Raw genomic sequence first — 22,350 nt, 5'->3', positions numbered from 1 at the left:
CAGCAGCTGTAGTAGTAGTAGCAGTAGTAGTAGTAAAATAGTTGTAGTGGACATGGCTGTAGAAGTAGTGGTGGTAGCAGTCAGGATAAGGCAGAGGTAGAAGTAGTAGGAAGAGGAGTAGTGGTGGCAGCAGCAGCAGCAGTAGTAATAGTAGTGGTGGCAGCGATGGTGGTGGTGTTAGTAGTAGTAGTAGAAGAGGAAGAAGAAAGTGTAAATGATAGCCAAGAGGCAGGAGTCAACATCAAGCAAACAAAAATGAAGAATAAAAAAAGCAACAAGCAAATAAAAATAAAAAGAATAATTTACTTCTTCTTTGTTTCTCTCTTTCAGTGATTCCATTTCCTCCGGTGGCTCCTGGGTTGATGTGTCGTCGTCATTTTGAGGAAACTGGTTCAGATGTGGTGTGTGTTTGTAGACCCGTAAGTCGGCACCACAAAACTGTGGGAAATGAATGTAGACGTTACCCTCGGCATCGCGGCCAAGGTTATATTCCCTTTGTTCTTCTGGAGGTTGCAGTTCTATTGCCTCACGCAGAGGTTCTTGGTGTTCCTGGCAAAACAAACGAGTAGCAAACATTATAATTTCGGCTGCCAACCAAAGCTTTGTTAATGGATTTGGTAGACAGAAACTGAAAGAAGCCTGGCAGAATCATTAGCACGCCAGGCAAAATGCTTAGAAGCATTTCGTCAGCTGTTACTTTCCGAGTTCAAATTTCGCTGAGGTCAACTTTACTTTTCATCCTTTCGGGGATCAATAAATTAAGTACCAGTCATGCACTGGGGTCGATCTAATCAACTTAATCCCTTTGTCTGTCCTTGTTTGTCCCCTCTATGTTTAGCCCTTTGTGAGCAATAAAGAAATAAGAAACTGAAAGCAGCCTGCCGTATATATGTATTCAGGGTTAGGGTTATTGTCCATAAGTAAGTCAAGGAGCTATATTTAGATTTATGCCAGGAGTACCAATGCTGATGAAGGCAATGAGTAATGGCTTTTATTACTTTAAGCCCAAAACACAATCATGTCCGTCGTTAACCAAAGTTCTGATTCATTTTCTTTCTTTTGCTAGCCTTTTATGTAGTGTGTTTCTCTCAGAGAACTTATGGTGGTAATAGTGTCGCTTGACATCTGTTTTCCAGTGCGTGGTGAGGCACAAGCCAAGCCCTTGTTATAATTATATATATAATGTACCTAAGAGGTTTTATTTCCACGCTGACCACTTGGTACAAATCATTAATGATTTTTATTCTTTTATTATTTTATTTATATATATACATATATGACAAAACCATAAATACTAATGGCGAAGTAAGTCTGGAGAGAGCCGAACAATCGAGGAGTCTTAACTGATGAAGCAACGGAGATTGCCAAAACTGATGTCAGTATGATGAATTCTCAATCAGCATTTTTTGGATGATTATGCTCCCTGTAAGTGTATATGCTTCCATTCATGTGCATTAACTACAACATTAGAGCAGTTTAGCTCTTATTTCTAGCAATGTAGGTGTTTTCTAACACCCTAATAACGTTTAGTGACATTTGTAATTCTGCTTTTTGGTGAAACATTGCTAACTGCTGTTTATATTAATTATAATCTTTCTGTCACCCTCAGAAATATTTTATTTATATATATATATATATATATATATATATATACTAGCAGTATCGCCCGGCGTTGCTCGGGTTTGTAAGGGAAATAACTATATAAGCATTTTTAGAGAATTATAGCCAAATTATAGCAAAAAAATGCATTAAAAATGGAAAAAAAATTAAGGTAAATTTTTTTTTTTAAATCATTGACACATCGTAGATATTTTTAGAGAGTTACTTCCCTTATATAATAGCGAAAAAAATGCATTAAAATGGAAAAATATGATGGTAAATTTTTTTTAAATCGTAGACTCCTCGTAGACGCGCGCTAATACCCAGAAGGGCTCGATATGAATCACGACTATAAGATACCCGAATTTGGTTAAACTGCACCGCAAAATGTGGGAGTAGTTACGAATCTAAATCGTAGGAGACAGACACACAACTTCACTTTTATATACAAAGATATAAGCCACGTAGTTATATACACATACTTTGTTATATACACATTCTTAAAAGAAAATGTTATTTTGAACACCACATTTATAAAGAATAAAATATTTTTTGGTTTTTCTTTTCAACGGATGTATACATTTATTAATAACTATATATAAATGTCGTCTGTTTATACATAAACACTGTTTCATACTGCAATTATATATACATATATCTATATATAATATTATATAATAAAATATATACAGAATATGTGTATATATTTATGTATGTATAAATATATACTGAAAGAAGCTCGGCTCGCCAATTAATACTACCAAAATTTAACGACAGAAAGTAAATTAAAAACCAATTTACCTTTTCTGTATTGTTATAGCAATTCGACCGTCCGTGTGTCTTTGCAAATGTGTTGGAATGAGAAGTGAGTTGTGTTTGGCGCCTTTTTTACTAATAACAAACACACACGTGTCTGTATGTAGTTGTTTGAAACGTTTGTGTTTGTCACTGTCATATATATATGTGTATGCGTGTGTGAGGAATGACACACACACACTCACGCACACACACATGTACATCAATGCTTTCGGAGTGAAATGTTAAAATATTGAGTTTTCTCGAATTTTGTCTTAATTGGGGGTAAAATTGAAAGAAATTTTGTATGGCATGACCCAATGGAAGTACTTTGAAAAATCATGGGTAAACTCTAATTGAAGAAATTGTGTGAGGAGTAAATCGTTATGTATTTATTTGTTTCTGTTTGCTGTGTCTTTTTTTTTTTAGTAGTGGTTTAAGGTACACTTCACTCGTTTTATCGAAATAGTTTCACTTTAATCGTTGCAAACTTGCAAAGAGAAAGGAGTAGAAATTAGAGTGATAGCGTGAGTGAAGCAGATCGCTCCCTTTTTGTGTGTGTGTGTGTGTGTGTGCTATAGCCCACACTAAGAAAAGCACTTGACTTACACACCACAATGTGAGTTTTCTCTAAATTTTGCTTAATTGGGGTTGAAATTTTAAAAACTGGACCTGGCACGACCCGATTTATTCTACTCTTAAAAATGCTAGGTAAATTGTAATTGAAGAAATCCTATATTGTAGATTTCTATAAGAGACAAAGGGAGGCAGATAAAATCTGCCTTTTATAATAAGAGATATATATATATGTAGTAGAAGCACCATCCGAGCGTGATCATTGCCAGTGTTGCCTTACTGGCACGTGAAAAACAACATTCGAGCAAGGTTGTTGCCAGTGCTGCCAGACTGGCTCCCATGCAGGGGGCACATAAAAAACACCTTTTGAGCATGGCCACTGCCAGAACCGCCTGACTGGTCCTCATGCAAGTGGCACGTAAAAGCACCCACTACACTCTCGGAGTGGTTGGCATTAGGAAGGGCATCCAGCTGCAGAAACTTTGACAGATCAGATTGGAGCAGTCTTCTGGCTCGCCAGTCCTCAGTCAAGCCGTCCAACCCATGCCAGCATGGAAAGTGGATGTTATGATGATGATGATGATATAATTAAATGTCTATTTCCCTGAAATCAGACAATTTGTTTTTTTAAAACTCACTTTTATTTATGTTTATCATGTTTAATATGTGTTAACATCATGTTTAATGGGTGTTAAAATGTATAAATTTTTAATTGTTTATAATTTTTCTTTTTTTTTTATATAATTTTCTTTTCATTCCTGTTGGATCCTGCTTATCTATCCATGACAACTTTTTCCCAACTTGACTGCAATCATTTTCTCCACCTCTGTTCCCAAGATGGAGCAACAGTTTAACTGAACTAAAAGAATGCTTTCAATTCGCAGTGAGGGCAATAATTTTTTAAGTAATTGCTGACAGGAAAGGCATCCAGTCATAGAACCCATTCCAAAAGAGAAGACGTGGACACAGCAGGCCATATTGCAGACTGCCTACTAAGAAAACAATAACTGCAAATAGATATAGGTACACAGGTAATGGGATCCTTTACTGCCCTTTACCGGGGGAGGGGGTCTCTATAATGCCACTGACTTCTTTTGTATTGTAAAACCAATATTGAGTTAGTTTTCTCTTGCTTCTACACGTGTGTACAACATGTTGCAGGCTGGGATATGCTATCCAACCCACACCAGCATGGAAAAGACAGTTGTATGATGGTGGTGGTAGTGGTGATGATGATGATGACATGAAGGTAATAGGGATGACATGATGATGATGATGATGATGACGGTGGTAATAATGATGATAATGGTGATGATAAAGATGATAATGATGGTGGTGGTGGTGATGATGATATAGAAATAACATTTCCTCTTACCAATATGTCATCACAGATACTTTTCATCACCCACACTTTCCTGTAAAAGCTCAATTGGTGATATTTCTTATTTCTAAGTGGATTCCTTTTACCTAAAACAAAAAGAGAAATGGTCAAACAAAAAGAAATACAAATCATTTAATGGAAAATAAAACCAGCCAAAAATTAAATAAGAGCCATGTCCTACAAGTAAAGAAATAAGATTTTCAGGCAGTAAATACACACACACAGGGGTTCCAAAAGGGGTCTCAGGGAATAATGTCCCTGCCTTCCTGAGCTAGTTTTCCACCAGATTCCCTAACACATCGTGGTAGGGGCCTTGGTCTCGGGACCACTCATGCCTAGAAACTGAGGTTGGGGGTAAGCAAGAGCATGCTCCCCGTAGAAAAATCCAGCTATGATAAGGCCTCATGATAATAGCAAAGGAGAATGGGCACCAGCCAGCTCAAAGGTTGGAGTGGGCTGCACCTGCCTACCTCGGTTGCTATGGCATTGAGGAAGATCCAGCCACCCCTGTTAATGGAGACAAAACCTGGATTTAAAAGACTGGATGATGATGATAATGACACACATACACAATTGGTTTCTTTCAGCAGCACAAGGTTTTGGTCAACTATTGTAGAAGACAACATTTCGGCTGATATACCCAGGTTCAAAATTTCCCCAAGACACCTGATGAAGGCTGGAGGGTATATCAGGTGAAACATTGTGCTAACAACAAACAAGATGAGGACAAATATCTGTCTAATGTAAATAATGGTACTTAATTTATCGACCCTAAAAAGATGATAGGCAAAGTCGACCTCAGCAGAATTTGAACTCAGAACGTAAAGGCAGACGTACAATTCTAAAAATATTACTTAACCAACAATGCAATTTCATGAGGAAAGTTATTAGAGTGATCTCATTTGTATGAAGTTTAAAGTTTGGAACATTCCCAGGAGAAACCAGAAATGAGATGGAAAAAGTGAGCCTGAAGCAATCCCTTTCACACGAGCCACTCACAAGGAGTTTGCTTTTTAAAGATATAAAGCTAAGCACTTATTCTTTTGTTTGTTTCAGTCACTCAACTGCAGCCATGCTGGAGCACTGCCTTTAGTCAAACAAGTCAGCCTCAGGACATATTTTATCGGTCACTTTTGATGAACCGCTAAGTTACAGGGACATAAACACAGTTGTCAAGTGATGGTGGTGGGCTAAACACAGACACACAAACTTTGTGTGTGCGTGTGTACATATATATATATTCCTATCTTTTCTCTACGAAATTTAACCCTTTAATCCTTCAATCCTTAATTTCCATCTTTTCCGCCATTCGGCGGTGCCCCCGCCCTCCCACCAATACCGGTGAACACTTCTCACCCCCACCACCAATACCGGTAAACACTTCTCACCACCAATACCGGTAAACACTTCTCACCACCCCCACCACCAATACTGGTGAACACATCTCACCACCAATACCGGTGAACACTTCTCACCATCTACACCGGATATGCCCTCCTCCCTCCTCCTCCCCCACCACCATTGCGTGTGTCTCTCCCTCCTACCCCTCCTTCACATATGCTTTCACTGTGTACTACCCCTTCCCCCCCACCAAGTCAAGCTGCTAGCATCGCAGCTCATTAACTGCCCCACTGATCTTACGTTACCTCCTGTTTAGAATCTGGCACTGCCTCAATCCGACCATCTCCTTCCAGTCCCCTCCCCGTCTCGTGATATCCTACGTTTTATTTCTGCACCAACCCTTTCCTTGTCATCGTTCCTCCTTACCCAACCTTCCCCACTGGTGCTTCCCTTTATTACCTGCACCCCCCCCCACTATCTCTCCCTCTCTTTCCACTGGTGGAACCTTTCTCAGCTAGACCCCCCCCCCAACTCAACTCTAGAAAAAGCTCGAACCAATCGTGACCGTTGCCGGACCCCCCGGCCCCTGTGCAGGTGGCACGTAAAAAGCACCCAATCCACTCGCGGAGTGGTTGGCGTTAGGAAGGGCATCCAGCCGTAGAAACTCTACCAGATCAGACTGGAGCCTGGAGAGGCCTCTGGCTTCCCAGACCCCGGTCAAACCGTCCAACCCGTGCTAGCGCGGAAAACGGACGTTAAACGATGATGATGATGATGATACATGCACGACAGGTTTCTGTCTATCAAATCCACTCACAAGGCTTTGGTCAGCCCATGGCTATAGTGGAAGACACTTGACCAGGGTGTCACACAGTGGGACTGACCCCGGAACCATGTGGTTGCAAGGCCTCACCACACAGCCACACCAGCACCCATCTTCAAAAATATTTTCAAATGTCAAATATTTTAATGGTAAAGCAGGCTCAAATGGCCAATAGCTGAGCAATCGGAAACAAGGTGACTCAGAACATCAGTTCCAATGGATTAATACTCTGCATACAGGTTCCTGACTTCTCTACTTCATCATTGCTTCTTGTAAATCAACAGAGATTCATGTGTGTCTATTGAGAAAGAGACATATGCACACACACACACACACACACACAAGAGCCAACAACAACAAATCCCTAAAATTGCAGCTCAAATTGCTGGAAATAGCACCCAAATTTGCATTAAATCACACACTTTCATCTTGAAAAAGAAATCCCAAACTTCCATAAGATTATAATAGTCTTAAATATATTATTTCTAAGAAAATATAATGTAATTATGTCTGAAAGGCCTTTGATGATGTCTGCCTTATGATGGCTGGCCTAGGGCTAAACAACAAGATTATATTGTCATCATCACAGACACTTATACGTGCAGCTCTTTTACATGGCACCATATAAGCTCCTACACACACACACACACACACATATATATATATACACACACACAATATTTACATATATTCATATATACATATATATATATATATATACACATATACATATATATACATGTATTCACTTGGCTCGGTGGGTCTTCTGCTCAAGCAGAGTATATTGCTGAAGGTGCTGGCCGTTTGTCATTGCCTCTGTGAGTCCCAATGCTTTAAAGATGCTTTTTACATGCCAGCGGCACATGTGCTAGGCACCAACATCAACCACATTGCCTGTGTGGGGCCCAACGCTTCAAAGCTGCCTTTTACATGTCAGTTACGTGACACCAGTATTGGCCACAACTACGATTTCACTTGGCACAATGGGTCTTCTTAAGCACAGCTTATCGCCAGAGGTCTCAATCACAAGTTGTTGCCTCTGTGAGGCCCAACGGTCAAAGAGATCAGGCTTCACCACTTTGTTCCATGTCTTCCTGAGTCTACCCCTTCCACAGGTCCTTTCCACAATTAGAGATCAGCACTTCTTCACACAGCTGTCCTTGTCCATATGCATCACATATATATGTACAGGGTTGTTCAAAAAGTTTCTCTGCAGTAAGTAATTTATTGCAAAATAAATACTTATAAGATGTTATAAGACTACAAAAGAATATATTAGACTTTACAAGACTTTAAAAAAAGCTTTATAAGAGGTATTGAAAGTGTCGTCCTTCATTTTCAATACATAACTTGACTCTTCTACACATGTTTTGAAATACATCTTGGTGAAAAAAATTCACTGTGGAGAGACTAGCAACATTTTCCTTTTATGGCAATATATACACATAATTCAATAAAATTATGAAGGTTACTCTGATTACTATGCATAAAACACAAACTATTTTATATTTTTGTAGATTAGGAAGGCATAAATCTCCCCTGCTTTTCAATCTCAGTATTTCAGCTACGCATAGCACTACTGTAGTACACATGCTGTCTACACTCCCATAACACAGTTTTCCTGGCATGCTATAAAGGCAGAAGTAAATCTGCCTTCAACTCAGTCACATGCCTGGATTTCGCTTATTTTTAGTGTGTTTTACTACATAAAGGTCGCCAACTGCCTACCCTGAGTAATTACTGATGGCACGTGCCTGATATATATATACATACACACACAAAGATATATATATATCATCATCATCATCATCATCGTTTAGCGTCCGCTTTCCATGCTAGCATGGGTTGGACGGTTCAACTGGGGTCTGGGAAGCCAGAAGGCTGCACCAGGCCCAGTCTGATCTGGCAGTGTTTCTATGGCTGGATGCCCTTCCTAACGCCAACCACTCTGTGAGTGTAGTGGGTGCTTTTTACGGGCCACCGGCACAGGTGCCAGACAAGGCTGGCAAACAGCCACAATCGGATAGTTCTTTTTACGTGCCACCGGCACGGAGGCCATGATCGGATGATGCTTTTTATGTGCCACTGGCACGGATACCAGTCGGGGCGGCGCTGGCAACGGCCACATTCGGATGGTTCTCTTACATGCCACCGGCACTGGTATCACAGCTACAATTTCCATTGATGTTGATCGATTTAGATTTTCACTTGCTTCAATAGGTCTTCACAAGTAGAGTTTTGTGTCCCAAGAAGGAAAGGTATGCATAAGTGGACTGGCTACATCCCAGGTAGAGGCCACGGGTTATGGTCTCACTTGTCCTGCCAGGTCTTCTCACGCACAGCATACTTCCAAAGGTCTCGGTCTCTAGTCATTTCCTTGGTGAGACCTAAAGTTCGAAGGTCATGCTTCACCACCTCGTCCCAGGTTTTCCTGGGTCTACCTCTTCCACAGGTTCCCTTAACTGCTAGGGTGTGGCACTTTTTCACACAACTATCTTCATCAATTCTCGCCACATGTCCATACCAGCGCATACGTCTCTCTTGCACACCACATCTGATGCTTCTTAGGTCCAGCTATTCTCTCAAGGTACTTACACTCTGTCGATTATGAACACTGACATTACACATCCATCGGAGCATACTGGCTTCATTTCTTGCAAGCTTATGCATATCCTCAGCAGTCATGGCCCATGTTTCACTGCCATGTAGCATGGCTGTTCGTACACACGCATCATACAGTCTGCCTTTTACTCTGAGCAAGAGGCCTTTTGTCACCAGCAGAGGTAAGAGCTCTCTGAACTTTGCCCAGGCTATTCTTACTCTAGCAGTTACACTTTCAGCACACCCGCCCCCGCTACTGACTTGGTCACCTAGGTAACGGAAGCTATCAACTACTTCTTGGAATGTGTACATACATACATACATACACACACACACACACACACACACACACACACAAAGATATATATATATATACACAATGATATACATACCCATCACTTTATAGGCAAATGGATCAAGCCCTAATTTTTCAGCTGCCTGGAAAGAAAAATATATTAAAAAAATAATAATAATGATAATAATAATAATAATAATATTAGGGAATATAACTCCAAACTTACAGGGAAAAATTCAATTTAATATTAAATCAAATTTCACAATATAAATATATTATATATATATATATATATTATATATATATATATACACACACACACACATATATATATACACACACACACACACATATATATATATATAATTTCTAAAACAAGAATAAAAACAAATATATAAAACAATTCTCAGATTAATCTATCATATTCTTTTACTGGTTAGTCATTGGAGCGTGGCCATGCTGGAGCAGCACACTCAAGGGATTCAGTCAATCACATCAGCACTTGTATTTGTATTTCAGTTTTGTGCCTCTATTAACAATCCATACATATCAAAGCATGCAATTACCTTTAATAAGGAAGACAACCACAGACATCAACATACAATAGGCTTCCACACAGTTTCCATTTACTGAATCAGTCAAGAAGAGGATACAGTGAAAAGCACTTCTCCAGAGTGAGACTGAACCTAGAACTCAATCAAATGACTATGCCAGTATCTATTTTTACGATTTGTTTTTTTCATTCTTTTAAATGTTTCAGTCATTTGACTGTGGCCATGCTGGAGCACCACATTCAAGGGTTTTAGTCGAACAAATCGACCCCAGGACTTTTTTTTAAAGCCAAGTACTTATTATATTGGTCTCTTTTCGCCCAACTGCTAAGTTACAGGGACATAAACACACCAGCACTGGTTTTCAAGCAGTGATTGGGGGGGGGGGCAAACAGACACAAAGATACACACACACACACACACATAGCTATATACGTATATATAAACAACAGACTTCTTTCTGTTTCTGTCTACCAAATCCACTTACAAGGCTTTGCTTGGCCTGAGGTTATGGTAGAAGACACTTGCCTAAGGTGCCACACAGTGGGACTGAACCCGGAGCCATGTGGTTGGGAAGTAACCTTCTTACCGCACAGTCATACCTGTGCTAATGCGTACCTTCAATTTCTACAATATGCATGAATAGCATTGTTAGCGATATTTATGAAGGAGACAATGACCAGGGAGTATCTGTGTCAGTTGGGCTGAACAAATATAACACAAGGTATTATATGTTTAAAATCTTATTCTGCTGGGGCACAACTTTGAAGAGGAGTTTTGGTTGAACAAATCATCGCTGGTACTTATTTTCTTTTTATATGTAGTACTTATTCTATCGATCTCTTATGCCAGACCACTAAGTCACAGGAGACATAAGCAAACAAACACCAGTTGTCAAACAGTGGTGGGGGCAAATGGACTCATATATATATATATATATATATATATACTAGCAGTATCGCCCGGCGTTGCTCGGGTTTGTAAGGGAAATAACTATATAAGCATTTTTAGAGAGTTACTTCCTTTATAGATGCCAATTCGGGCTTTCTTAGCCATTTCTGTTTTGGTGTCTTCAAGCCATGAAGTCGTTGTTCTAAAAGAACGCTGGTCTCCTTGACAACGCTTTACGACGTTGATTTCCTTATACTCCCTTCCCCACAGCTTCATGAGGGAGGGAAGAAGGGGGAGAAGCAAACAGGTGCAGGTGTTTGAGCGTGGACGCCAACTCCGCCGCCATCGACACAGGAAAAATTATGCATTAAAATGGAATAAAAAATGATGTTAAATTATTTTTAAAATCGTAGACTCATCGTAGACGCGCGCTAATACTCAGACGGGCTCGATATGAATCACAACTATAAGATACCCGAATTTGGTTAAACTGCACTGCAAAATGTGGGAGTAGTTAGGAATCTAAATCGTAGGAGACAGACAGACAGTGTGTGTGTGTGCATTATGTCACCAATGGTTCAAGCAACATTTAATATACGTAAACAAAAAGTTAAATACACAAACAACGAGAAAAAAATGGAAAACAGGACAAGTAAACACAGAAAAAGGACCCTTCATCAGTTGTCAACTGTCTAACTACTCCTCATTTCAAGCATTCAACGACAATATGAGTGTTCAAAGACAGCTGCTCCCATAAATTCTAAAATGAAATTCAGGATTTATGGAGGATCCAAATTGGGAACAAAAACACAACAGTGGAGACATCCAAGGAAACCAAACGAAAACAAACATGGAGGGTCGTTAGACCAGAACAAGAGGAAAATAGTGAACGCTGTGAGAAATACACACACACTACAAGCTTCCACTCAATTCTGCCCTGCAAATTTACTCAGAGGGCATTGGTTAGCTCAGGGTTTATAGAAGGAGATACTTGCTGAAGGTGCCATGCAGTGGGAATGAACCCGAAGCCACATGCTCACAAAGTGAGTTTTTAAAAGCACAAAACCATGTGTTGCAAAAAGGTTATTGATTTCCTCACTGATGTTCATGTTTCTGACAATTATACATCATTGAATGATCTAATTCATACCTATCACCACCACCATCATTATTTAACGTCCATTTTGTATGCCGGCAGGAGTTGGATGATTTGTGAGGATCTGTTGAGCAGCAGGGCTGCACTGAGCGCCAGCATCATCTTTAGCATGGTCCCTATGGCTGGATGTCCTCCTTTATGCCAACCACACTATAGTATGTACTGGCTGCTTTTGTTTCAAATTACCGGCGCTAGTGAGGCCACTAAAATAACTAAGTTGCAAAACAGGAGAGAACAACGAAAGGAGAAAAGGGAAAGGCCACAGGCACACTCTAAACTCCCTCGCTTGAGTAGCAGAGAATATTTGAGGGGGCAAAGGTTTTATGCCATGCGTTGTGAGGTTAAAGAATGACAGAGACACAAGCACAAAGGAGTTGCTTTTTTATACTGGCATCGGTTGGATGGAATGCAATAATCAATTAATCAAGGACCAAATCTTATAGAAACAAAGGTTCAATATCAAGTCTTCATATTATTTACATTATTTACATTCGACGGATATTTGTTCTCCTCTTGTTTGTTGTTAACACCACGTTTTGGCTGATATACCTTCCAGCCTTCATCAGGTGTCTTGCAGAAATTTCGAACCTGGGTTCTCATTCCTAAAGTATTTTTCCTCAATCCTAAAGTATTTTTTGTTGTTGTTATTTTTATTATTATTGTTGTTGTTTATTATTTTTGTTGTTGTTTATTATTATTATTGTTGCTGTTTATTATTATTATTATCATTATTCAGGTCACTTCCTCAAGTCTTGATACTAAAACATTCAGACTAAAACATCAAAACATGGGTCTTCTACACAAGACATTGATATTCAAGTATCAGGAATGAAAAGTACCAACAATATAAAATAACTAATACAAACTTGTTACCTTATAGGTATCACCGTTATAAGCTTCAAGTACATCATACCAATTCTTGACCTTCTGTCGTAATTTTTCTTCCCAAACCCTGTAAGGCATCCGGTAACGATGATTATGAAGTCTAGTAATAAAGAACACAAGAAACAACTTAGAAATAATGTCCAGCATTGCATTGTGATGTTGCATAACATAAAAGACTCGATCATTATGTATGTTAGCAATTCTTAATTTCATATTCTCTTGAGAGCATCGTGAGTTCAGAGGGGAGTGACAAGCATGGAGGAGGGGGCTGAATGTTTAGAAAACATTCATAACTTTCTTACAAAATAAAAAAAAAATCATCATCATCATCGTTTAACGTCTGCTTTCCATGCTGGCATGGGTTGGACGGTTCGGCCGGGGTCTGGTAAGCCATGAAGGCTGCACCAGGCTCCAGTCTGATCTGGCAGTGTTTCTACAGCTGGATGTCCTTCCTAACGCCAACCACTCCGTGAGTGTAGTGAGTGCTTTTTACGTACCACAGGCACAGGTGCCAGACGAGGCTGGCAATGGCCACGATCAGTTGGTGCTTATTAAGTGCCACCGGCACGGAAGCCAGTCAAAGCAGCACTGGCATCGGCCATGTTTGGATGGTGCTTTTTACATGCTACCGGCACGGGTATCACAACTACAATTTCCATTTGATTTGTATGTGATGTTGATGTACTTGATCAATCGGTCTCTTCAAGCACAGCAGGTCACCCCACGATCCAAGATAAGCACAGCAGGCCGTCCTGCAATCCAAGGTACTTTGAATGGGCTGGGGCTGGTTATGTGAAGCCGGTGTCGGATACAGCCAAGAACTCATTTTATTTGTCAGGTCTTCACGGTCACAACATATCTCCAGAGGTCTCGGTCTTTCGTCATTGCCTCTATGAGGCCCAACGTTCGAAGGTCATGCTTGACCACCTCATCCCATGTCTTCCTGGGTCTACCTCTATCCCGGATTCCTTCAACTGTTTGGGAATCCAACCTGGTGATTTGAGTATGTGTATACTGTATTAGCAGTGAGCAGAAATAAAGATTTCAAATTTTGGCACAGGGCCAGCAGTTTTTGAGGAAAAGAGAAAGTTGATTACATCAACCCCAGTACTTCACTGGTACTTAGTTTATCAACCCTGAAAGGATGAAAGGCAAAGTCAACCTCAGTGGAATTTGAACTCAGAATGTCAAGACAAAATGAAATGCTGTTAAACATTTTGTCTCGTGAGCCAACAGTTCTGCCAGCTCACTGCATTCATGAGCGGAAATAATGACTGACGATGTGCCAAGGCCCAATATGATTTCATTATTTATGTCCTCCCCTTCTGTAACCCTTTAGAATTCAGATTATTCTGTCTAATCTATTGCTTATTCACATTGCTTTGAATTAAACATGTACTATCTCATAGCTTCAATGATATGACTGGTTATTTTCAGAACGACATTGTATGGTAGGGGTGTAAGGCCCGATCTGGCCTGTTTGAACATAATACATGTAAAATATCTGAACCAGATAAAGGGTGGTCTAAATGCTAAAGGATTAATAATTTCCATAAAAGTACAGCACAGCAGCACAAATCCATGCACATCACTTAAGAGGCATGTGTTAGTTGAGATAGTAATAAGGACATATGGATAACAGACTGCTGTTTGTACGGGAAAAATCTGCCCTTCTCCTTCTCTCATGCTTTCTTGCCAAAACATCCGGTGCATTTGTGATGCCCTGTTCAGTGTAAGCTTGAAAAGGTTGAGAATAAATGGTGTTGGTCAAGGAAAGATTGTTCTCATCATTATCAAATGTAACAGCAACCAAATCATCCTCAAATTACACCTACCCATCATCTTGAATTAAGAAAGCAAACATTAGATAATGTAGTCAGACAAAGCTCTAAATAATCAGGATGGTCATAGCTGGAGTGCCTTTCATTAAACCATTAGCATTCAGATTAATCTGTAAAGTTTATTTATTTATATGGTTTTGAATTATGCATTATCTCATTGCTTTGAGATATCAATGATGTGATTGTTTATTTTTCAAAATGATATTGTAGGGTAAGTGTAAGAGACCAGATCTAGCTGGTCTGAACACAAAACAGATGGAATGTATTGATCATAGATCTGCTCAGTTAAGACACTTGATACACAGTAACAACGGTCAAACTTACTTGCTTCTTTGATGAGGTGTGCTAAGCAAAGAGCTCATTATTCGTTGCATAGTTGTACTCTCACGTGTCATCAAAAAGCACCGTTCTAATTCATATTGTGGAACTTCAGCCAAATACAATGGTTCTTGGCACAAGAATAAAAAATGGCCAATTTGGGGGAGCTGGAAATATAAAAAAGAAAATTCAATGAACAAGAGTCTGCATTAGCAACAATCAATCACAGAATGTGACAAAATTTGATTTACCATGAGAAGTGAAAGTCTAACATTTTGATGGCGGGGTTTCCATTGTAGGGAGTTTTAAAACCTTAAGAAATAATCTGGTGGCAAGAAGAACAGAAATAATGATTTCAAATTTTGGCACAAGGCCAGCAATTTCGAGAAAGGTGAGTAAGTTAATGACACTGACCCCAGTGCTCAACTGGTATTTATTTTATTGACCCCGAAAAGGATGAAAGGCAAGTTGACCATAACAGAATTTGAGCCCAGAATGTAAAGACAGACAAAATACCTGTGAAATATTTTGCCTGACATGCTAATGATTCTGCCAGCTTACCACCTTAAGGAGAAGGATATTGGTTTCAAATTTTGGCACAAGGTGAGTGATTCCAGGGGAGGGGGGGGGGCACTTGACTACATCGACCCCAGTGCTCATTCGATAATTATTTTATTGACTCCAAAAGGGGCCAAGTCAACCTTGGCAGAATTTGAACTCAGAACATAAAAACAGATGAAATACTGCTAAACATTTTGCCTGACATGGTAATGATTCTGCCAGCCTGCCGCCTTAAGAAGAACAAGAATATTCTTTTCTACTCAAGGCACAAAGCCTGAAATTTCTGGAGGGGGGGCAGTCAATTAGATCAACCCCAATATACAACTGGTACTTAATTTATCAACCCCAAAAAGATAAAAAGCAAAGTCAACCTCGGCAGAATTTGAACTCAGAATGTAAAGACAGACAAAATACCACTAAGCATTTTGCCTAGCATGCTAACGATTCTGCCAGCCTGTCGCCTTAAGAAGAACAAGAATATTGATCACTCACTGATATTGTTTCAGAAAAATATGGGAGGAAAATCTAAATATATTTCAATCATCTTAGGAACTCATCATTAAAGCACAGACTTCACTCGACTTGCGAAAGCTGTGATGGAAGAGTATTTGGACCCAATATGGATATTTTTAAATGTCAAAGGGTTAAATATACAAAGTAAAGGGGTGGCCATGGTTGGAACATCTGCTGCATCACAATTCACTTTGAGCCTTTCAGCCAACAAAAACAGAAGAACATGCGAAGGCATGGCAGTGTGTTACGAAGCTTGCTTCCCAACCACATGGTTCCAGGTTCAGTCCCACTGCACGACACCTTGGGCAAGTGTCTCCTGCTATAGCCTCGAACCAACCAAAGCCTTGTGAGCAGATCTGATAGAGGGAAACTGAACGACGATTGTCGTGTATGCGTGTGTGTTCCCTACCACCACTAAACAACCAGTGTTGGTGTGTTTACGTCCCCATAACTTAGCAGTTCAGCAAAAGAGGCTGATAGAATAAATACCAGACTTTACAAAATTATAATTACTGGTGTCAATTCATTTGACTAAAATTCTTCAAGGCAGTGCCCCAGCATGGCCACAGTCTAATGACTGAAACAAGTAAAAGCTAAAAGCTACCCACCTCCCACATGGCTTTCATCTGAGAGAGCAGAGGTTGCTCCAAGAGAATGTCTTCCCAATCATTGACTTCCTGGACGTGAGCCTCCTGTGCTGCTCGTTTCTCTTCAATCTGCTGCTTACGAGCTTCTTTCTCCTTGGCGATCTCTTCATGACGCAACTGATTTAACAGTGCTGAAGAATCATGAGGGGCAACAGCCCGGGTGCGCCTCCTCAACCCTGCAACGATAGGACACAGAACTTCATTAAACATTTGACATTTCAGAAAGGAAATTATTATTTTTTTAATTACTTTATACAAATGCTGAGTGTAAGGAAATCATGGAAATCATGACAAAGCAGACATTGGACCCAGATGCTGTCCTCTGGCTTCCCAGCTTGTTAAACCATCCAACCCATGCCAGCATGGAAAACGGACATTAAATGGCGAGGATGATTTAATGTATTGGTATTTTCAAAACACACACACATACAGATAAAAGACAAATAGGAGCTCTTCGAGCAAATGGAAGCAGACAACTAGCTTCTGACCATCCCAGAGAAGGAACCCAGAAGTTTATAAGCCAACAGAGGCACCTGTATATCGTCGTTTGACTTGCTAGAAATAGCAGGTAAATCTTTCACAAATTCTACAAAAAAATTTAAAGGAAGGATACACTTGAAAACCTGGTAAAGCTTCAAGAAAAAGAAAAAAAGAGAGAGATGGGATATGGAATGGTCATGTCTGGAACAACATTGATAAAAGATCTGCTGAACTGAGGTTAAGCAGGGCTAATAAAAGAAGTTGAAATACTAGTATCCACATGACATAACAAGCAATTCTAACACCTATTAATGATGAAATGCTTTGAATTATGTTCGCTTCGGATGACATCAAACCACAATGATGTCAAGAACTTGTGGGAAAAATAAGTTTTCCTATGGGGAAAATATTACTTTGCTTATAAACGGGTGAGGGTTGGTGACAGGGAGGGCATCCGACCATAGAAAAATCTGCCTCGACAAATTTCGTCTCGCCCAGCAAACCACTAAATGATGATGGTTTGAAGTTGGCCTAATCATCTAAATTCGTCTGGATTGTCTCCCTTTATTCGAGCAGCACTTTTTCTTTTCATGCATCGTTTTTTAAATAACTTAAGCTACCTTCCTTTTTATTTTTCTTAAGTTTAAGAGAGGAAAGATCGAAAGTGCCTATTACTGTCACAGGCCCTCCGATGCTGGTGATATAAAAGCATTTAATACCCGGTCACTATGTCTGCAGATCAACGTTTGCCAGAAAGTCTGATTTCAATCTGTGACCTCTACTACAAATATCCAAGGATGTGCTGGTGATCATGATCATATTAAACCAATCAAGCAGGTTTGTAGTTTCAATACCCAACAGAAATTAATTTACATCACTTCAACTTAAAATTTGTTGTGCTTTCCCTATATAAATCTCTCCATCCCGCTTGAAACTTAAGATTTTGATGAAATACAATTAGTCTGGTAAAAAACAGAAAAGATCATAAAAATATAAGTATTGCATGAATATGGATAAGACTTGTTGATACAAGATAACGATTGTTAGTGTACATTCATCATAATCATCATCATTTAACGTCTGCTTTCCATGCTGGCATGGGTTGGATGGTTTGACAGAAGCCGGCCAGACAGAAGACTGCACCAGATTTCTGTGTCTGTTCTGGCATGGTTTCTACAGCTGGATGTCTTTCCTAACACCAACCACCCTACAGAATGGCCTTGTGAATGCAACTTTACCTGTCATGTCGCTTTCACCTGCATATGTAAGGTGAATATAAGGAAGGTAATTACATAGAGGTGTTTTCACAATGGAAACTGTACAGCTAGCATCAGAAAATAGATTCTGAGATATGCCTTCATCTCATCTATTGATGGACCAAAGGTGGTGGTGCCTTGTTGTCCTGTTGATACAGAGACCTAGTGATTCATCCTGACAAGAATTTCTTCAGGAAAAGAAAATATTCAAAGAGCTTTGCTTCTAACTTCAAAGGTTTTGTAGGGACCACATCACTGATGAAAACATCACTGATGGAATGATCAACTCCATCATCACTCTGTTCCTACTAAGAATCAACAGACTCAGATAACATCGAAACATCACTAATCATTTTCTCAAAGACCAAGTTATCTTTCTCTATAAATCGTCATCATTTAACATCCACTCTCCATGCTGGCATAGGGCCAACAATTTGACAGGATTTGACGAGCTGCAGGGCCATGTCAGGCTCCAATGTCAGCTTTGGCAAAGCTTCTACAGCAAAGTGGCCTTTCTAATGCCAACCATTTTACAGAGTATACTGGATACTTTTTCACGCCATCAGCATCTTGCAAGGTGGAGAAAGAACACGGGGAAAAAAGAAAGTCAAAAGCTCCCACAGCTAAGTGGGCTGAAGAGCATTTGAGAAGTGGGTGGTGGCTTTTTTATGCTAGACGTTGAAAGGCTAATGAATAAATACAGGGACAAGCACAGGTATCTTGCTAAGGTGGAGGTACATGGTTACCCCAGTAAATATCACCAAATTTTCATTCACTGCTAGAGGTAATAACTGTAATGGTACTCAAAATTTGAAAAAAGGAAAACTTAGAGGAAATTAACTCAATAAGTTGCAAAAAGTAAATGAACAACAATAAAACAGGAAATCTTTTAATGGGAAGTTTTTTGTAAAATGAGGCTAAACTTTGTTTCTCACATAGAAGAGTGCTTAGTTCCTGTTTCTTGGCCCCCAAACAATAACACCATTTGAATTGCTGTTCCATATGGTTCAGGGTTTAGCAACAGTCACAGCTATTTCTTAAATATGAAAGTAATTCAAAAGATCTGGAGGCATTTTTATTTTGAGTTCGACAAGAGAGGAAGGAGTGTGATTGTCACGATTTTGGCCAGCCTTGGTGAGACTGTTGTGGATGTCCAACCCAGAATATTCTAATTCAAAAGCCAATTAAACTCTAGTCCAATTAAACTCTGCAAAAGATGCCCAAGGACCAGTTGATGACATTTAATCTGGTAACTACAAACACACACACACACAGATTCACTCCAATCACAGGTCTTGCTAGAAGTAACAGTCAAACCTTCCTCAAATCTTACTGTACTGTCTTATAAAAAAAAAAAGGGAAGGACACATAGGATTATGTGGTGCTAAATAGGGTCTGCTTTTCATTTGGGTTGAACAGGACAACAACAATTAGATGCCAGTCATTGGTATAAGATACAAAATACAAAATACCCATTAAAGGGATTATAAGAAATGACACCAGGTAACACATACATACCTGCAACAACAGCAATATCTTCAGGTGTACAGTGACCAGATGTTGCTTTGACAGTGGTTTTCTCCCTTAAGTCCCTGCACAAAGAGAATATTCAAACAACTGCTTAGAAGATGGATAATGCTTAATCAGATTATTAACTTAGATCACTTAATAAATGAAAATAAACAAAAGCACATTCCAAGCAAACTAGATGAGGTAGTCTGTAGAAGCAAAAATAATTTAACAAAGTCCACAAAGCTCTTTTTAGGTCATGTGGAAATTAACCCTTTCGTTACTGTATTTCTGTTGAGATGCTCTGTGTTTCTTTCAATTAATTTTAAATATAACAAAGAATTTAGTAAAATAACTTAGTTATCCTTCAGCTAGTGTCAGGAACATAAATTGTGACTAAGGTTTGGTGGAAGATTTTAATTCAAAACTTATGAAAACAAGACATTTGTACCCAGAGCAAGAGCCGGTTTCAGCCAGGTTGGTAACGAAAGAGTTAATGTCCTGGTGGCTTCAAGAAAAGCCTTTTGTCTGTCAGACAAAAATATTTAACACTTTTAGCATTTAAACCAACGATAATCAGGCCCAAATATCCGGCTTGTTTTATGTTCTAACCAGCCAGATCGAACCCCCTATACCGACTGTACAATGTCTTTCTAAAGAATAAACAATCACCTCTTCGAAATCTCAAAGCTGTGAGATAATGTGGGATCAATTCAGAAGAATGAGAATGAATAAGCATTTTCATTTGACAGTAATCTGACTGCTGAAGGGTTAACGCTTAAGCCTTCAGCTTATTCTGTCAGATGGGTTGCTTATTGATTTGTATTGCTGAGGTTTCAATGATGTGACTGTTTACTTTTCAGATGAAAGTGTAGGGTAGGTGTGAAAGGCTGGATCGGGCCAGTTTGAACATAAAACCATCAGAGTATTTGAGCCAGATACAGCCTTGTTTCAATGCTAAAGGGCTAAATCAGTTATATCAGCCCCAAATATTCTACATCAACATTGTCATTTAGCATCAGCTGTCCATGCTGGCATGGGTTGGACGGTTTGACTGGGCTGCCACGCTGGAAGGCTGCAACAGGTTCCAGTCTGATTTAGTATGGTTTTCTACAGCTGGATGCCCTTCCTAATGCCAACCACTCCGAGAGTGTAGTGGGTGTTTTTATATGACACCAATATCTGCCACAACTGTAATTTTGCTCAGCTTGATGGGTCTTCTTCTTAAGTATGACATGATGCCAAAGCTCTTGGTCATTGCCTCAATGAGGCCCAACACTCAAGAGGAACTCAGCCACCTCGCCTCCACGAGGCTCAACACTCAAGAGGAACTCAGCCACCTCGCCTCCACGAGGCCCAACACTCAAGAGGAACTCAGCCACCTCGCCTCCACGAGGCCCAACACTCAAGAGGAACTCAGTCACCTCGCCTCCACGAGGCCCAACACTCAAGAGGAACTCAGCCACCTCGCCTCCACGAAGCTCCACACTCAAAAGGAACTCAGCCACCTCGCCCCCACGAGGCTCAACACTCAAAAGGGACTCAGCCACCTCGCCCCCACGAGGCTCCACACTCTGCCTATTTCATGTTAAAAACCAACCAAACCTGGCCTCTCATAACAACCACCCTGTGACGTCAATCTAAAAATAGATTATCACATCTTTGAAATCTTGAAGCTACAACGTAATGCATGATTAATTCCAGACAAAGTGACTAAATAAGCATTACATTTGACAGAGTTAAATGTTTGTTTAGGGCCACAGAGAGAGGATTTGGTTTGAAAAATGTGTAGAAGCAGAGAAGTAAAGGAAAGAAAGGATGAGTTAATCACAAAAAATGTTAATAGGTCAGTGGCCAAGGTGACTGAGTGAATTGTGAAGGAGGGCGATAGCAAGGAATTACAGAGACTGGAAGCAATTCAAAGGATTGCTGAAAAGAAAGCAGAATGAAATGGTTTGGTACAATTCATCCCGTTTTGGTGGCAGGACGGTTTTGGCCCTGGGAGCCAAAACACACACACACACACATGCATGTAGAAATATACACATGCAGGGGAGGAGGGGAAAGGTGAGGGGAGAAAGAGAAGCATTACAATTTATTAATTGTAACACGACTGACATGGATGCTTTCCTTCTCCTCATACACACACACACACATTAACAGAGAGAAAGAGATGGAGGGAGGGAGACAGACGAACAGACAGAATGAGAGAGACATTAAAACTTAGCTCTACAGATATTCTATGGAAATTATAGCCAACAATGATTTTTGTAATATTTCGTATCATCAGAGACATCAGATGTAAACACTGAGATAGAAGATGGAAAAGGT

At 39.9% G+C, this 22,350-nt stretch overlaps 1 protein-coding gene across 8 annotated transcripts in view; it reads right to left on the bottom strand.

Moving 5' to 3' along the window:
• The window catches only part of LOC115220248 (uncharacterized protein KIAA2026-like), a 74,757-nt gene that overhangs the window by 22,232 nt on the left and 30,175 nt on the right, over positions 1-22,350 (bottom strand). For all 8 annotated transcript variants that reach the window (XM_029790339.2, XM_036510011.1, XM_036510016.1 and 5 more), the window contains 7 exons: positions 20,029-20,102; positions 16,736-16,950; positions 15,060-15,220; positions 12,883-12,994; positions 9,509-9,554; positions 4,346-4,437; positions 307-549 (listed from right to left, as the gene is read on the bottom strand). In XM_029790339.2, coding sequence (XP_029646199.1) covers positions 307-549; positions 4,346-4,437; positions 9,509-9,554; positions 12,883-12,994; positions 15,060-15,220; positions 16,736-16,950; positions 20,029-20,102 — 943 coding nt within the window. The remainder of the gene's footprint in view (positions 1-306; positions 550-4,345; positions 4,438-9,508; positions 9,555-12,882; positions 12,995-15,059; positions 15,221-16,735; positions 16,951-20,028; positions 20,103-22,350) is intronic.

Source organism: Octopus sinensis, linkage group LG16 (assembly GCF_006345805.1).
Source record: "Octopus sinensis linkage group LG16, ASM634580v1, whole genome shotgun sequence".
In the NCBI taxonomy this organism is placed as follows: domain Eukaryota; kingdom Metazoa; phylum Mollusca; class Cephalopoda; order Octopoda; family Octopodidae; genus Octopus; species Octopus sinensis.
The sequence above is the reverse complement of the archived record's forward strand: the minus strand, read 5'-3'. Positions and strand labels throughout refer to the sequence as shown.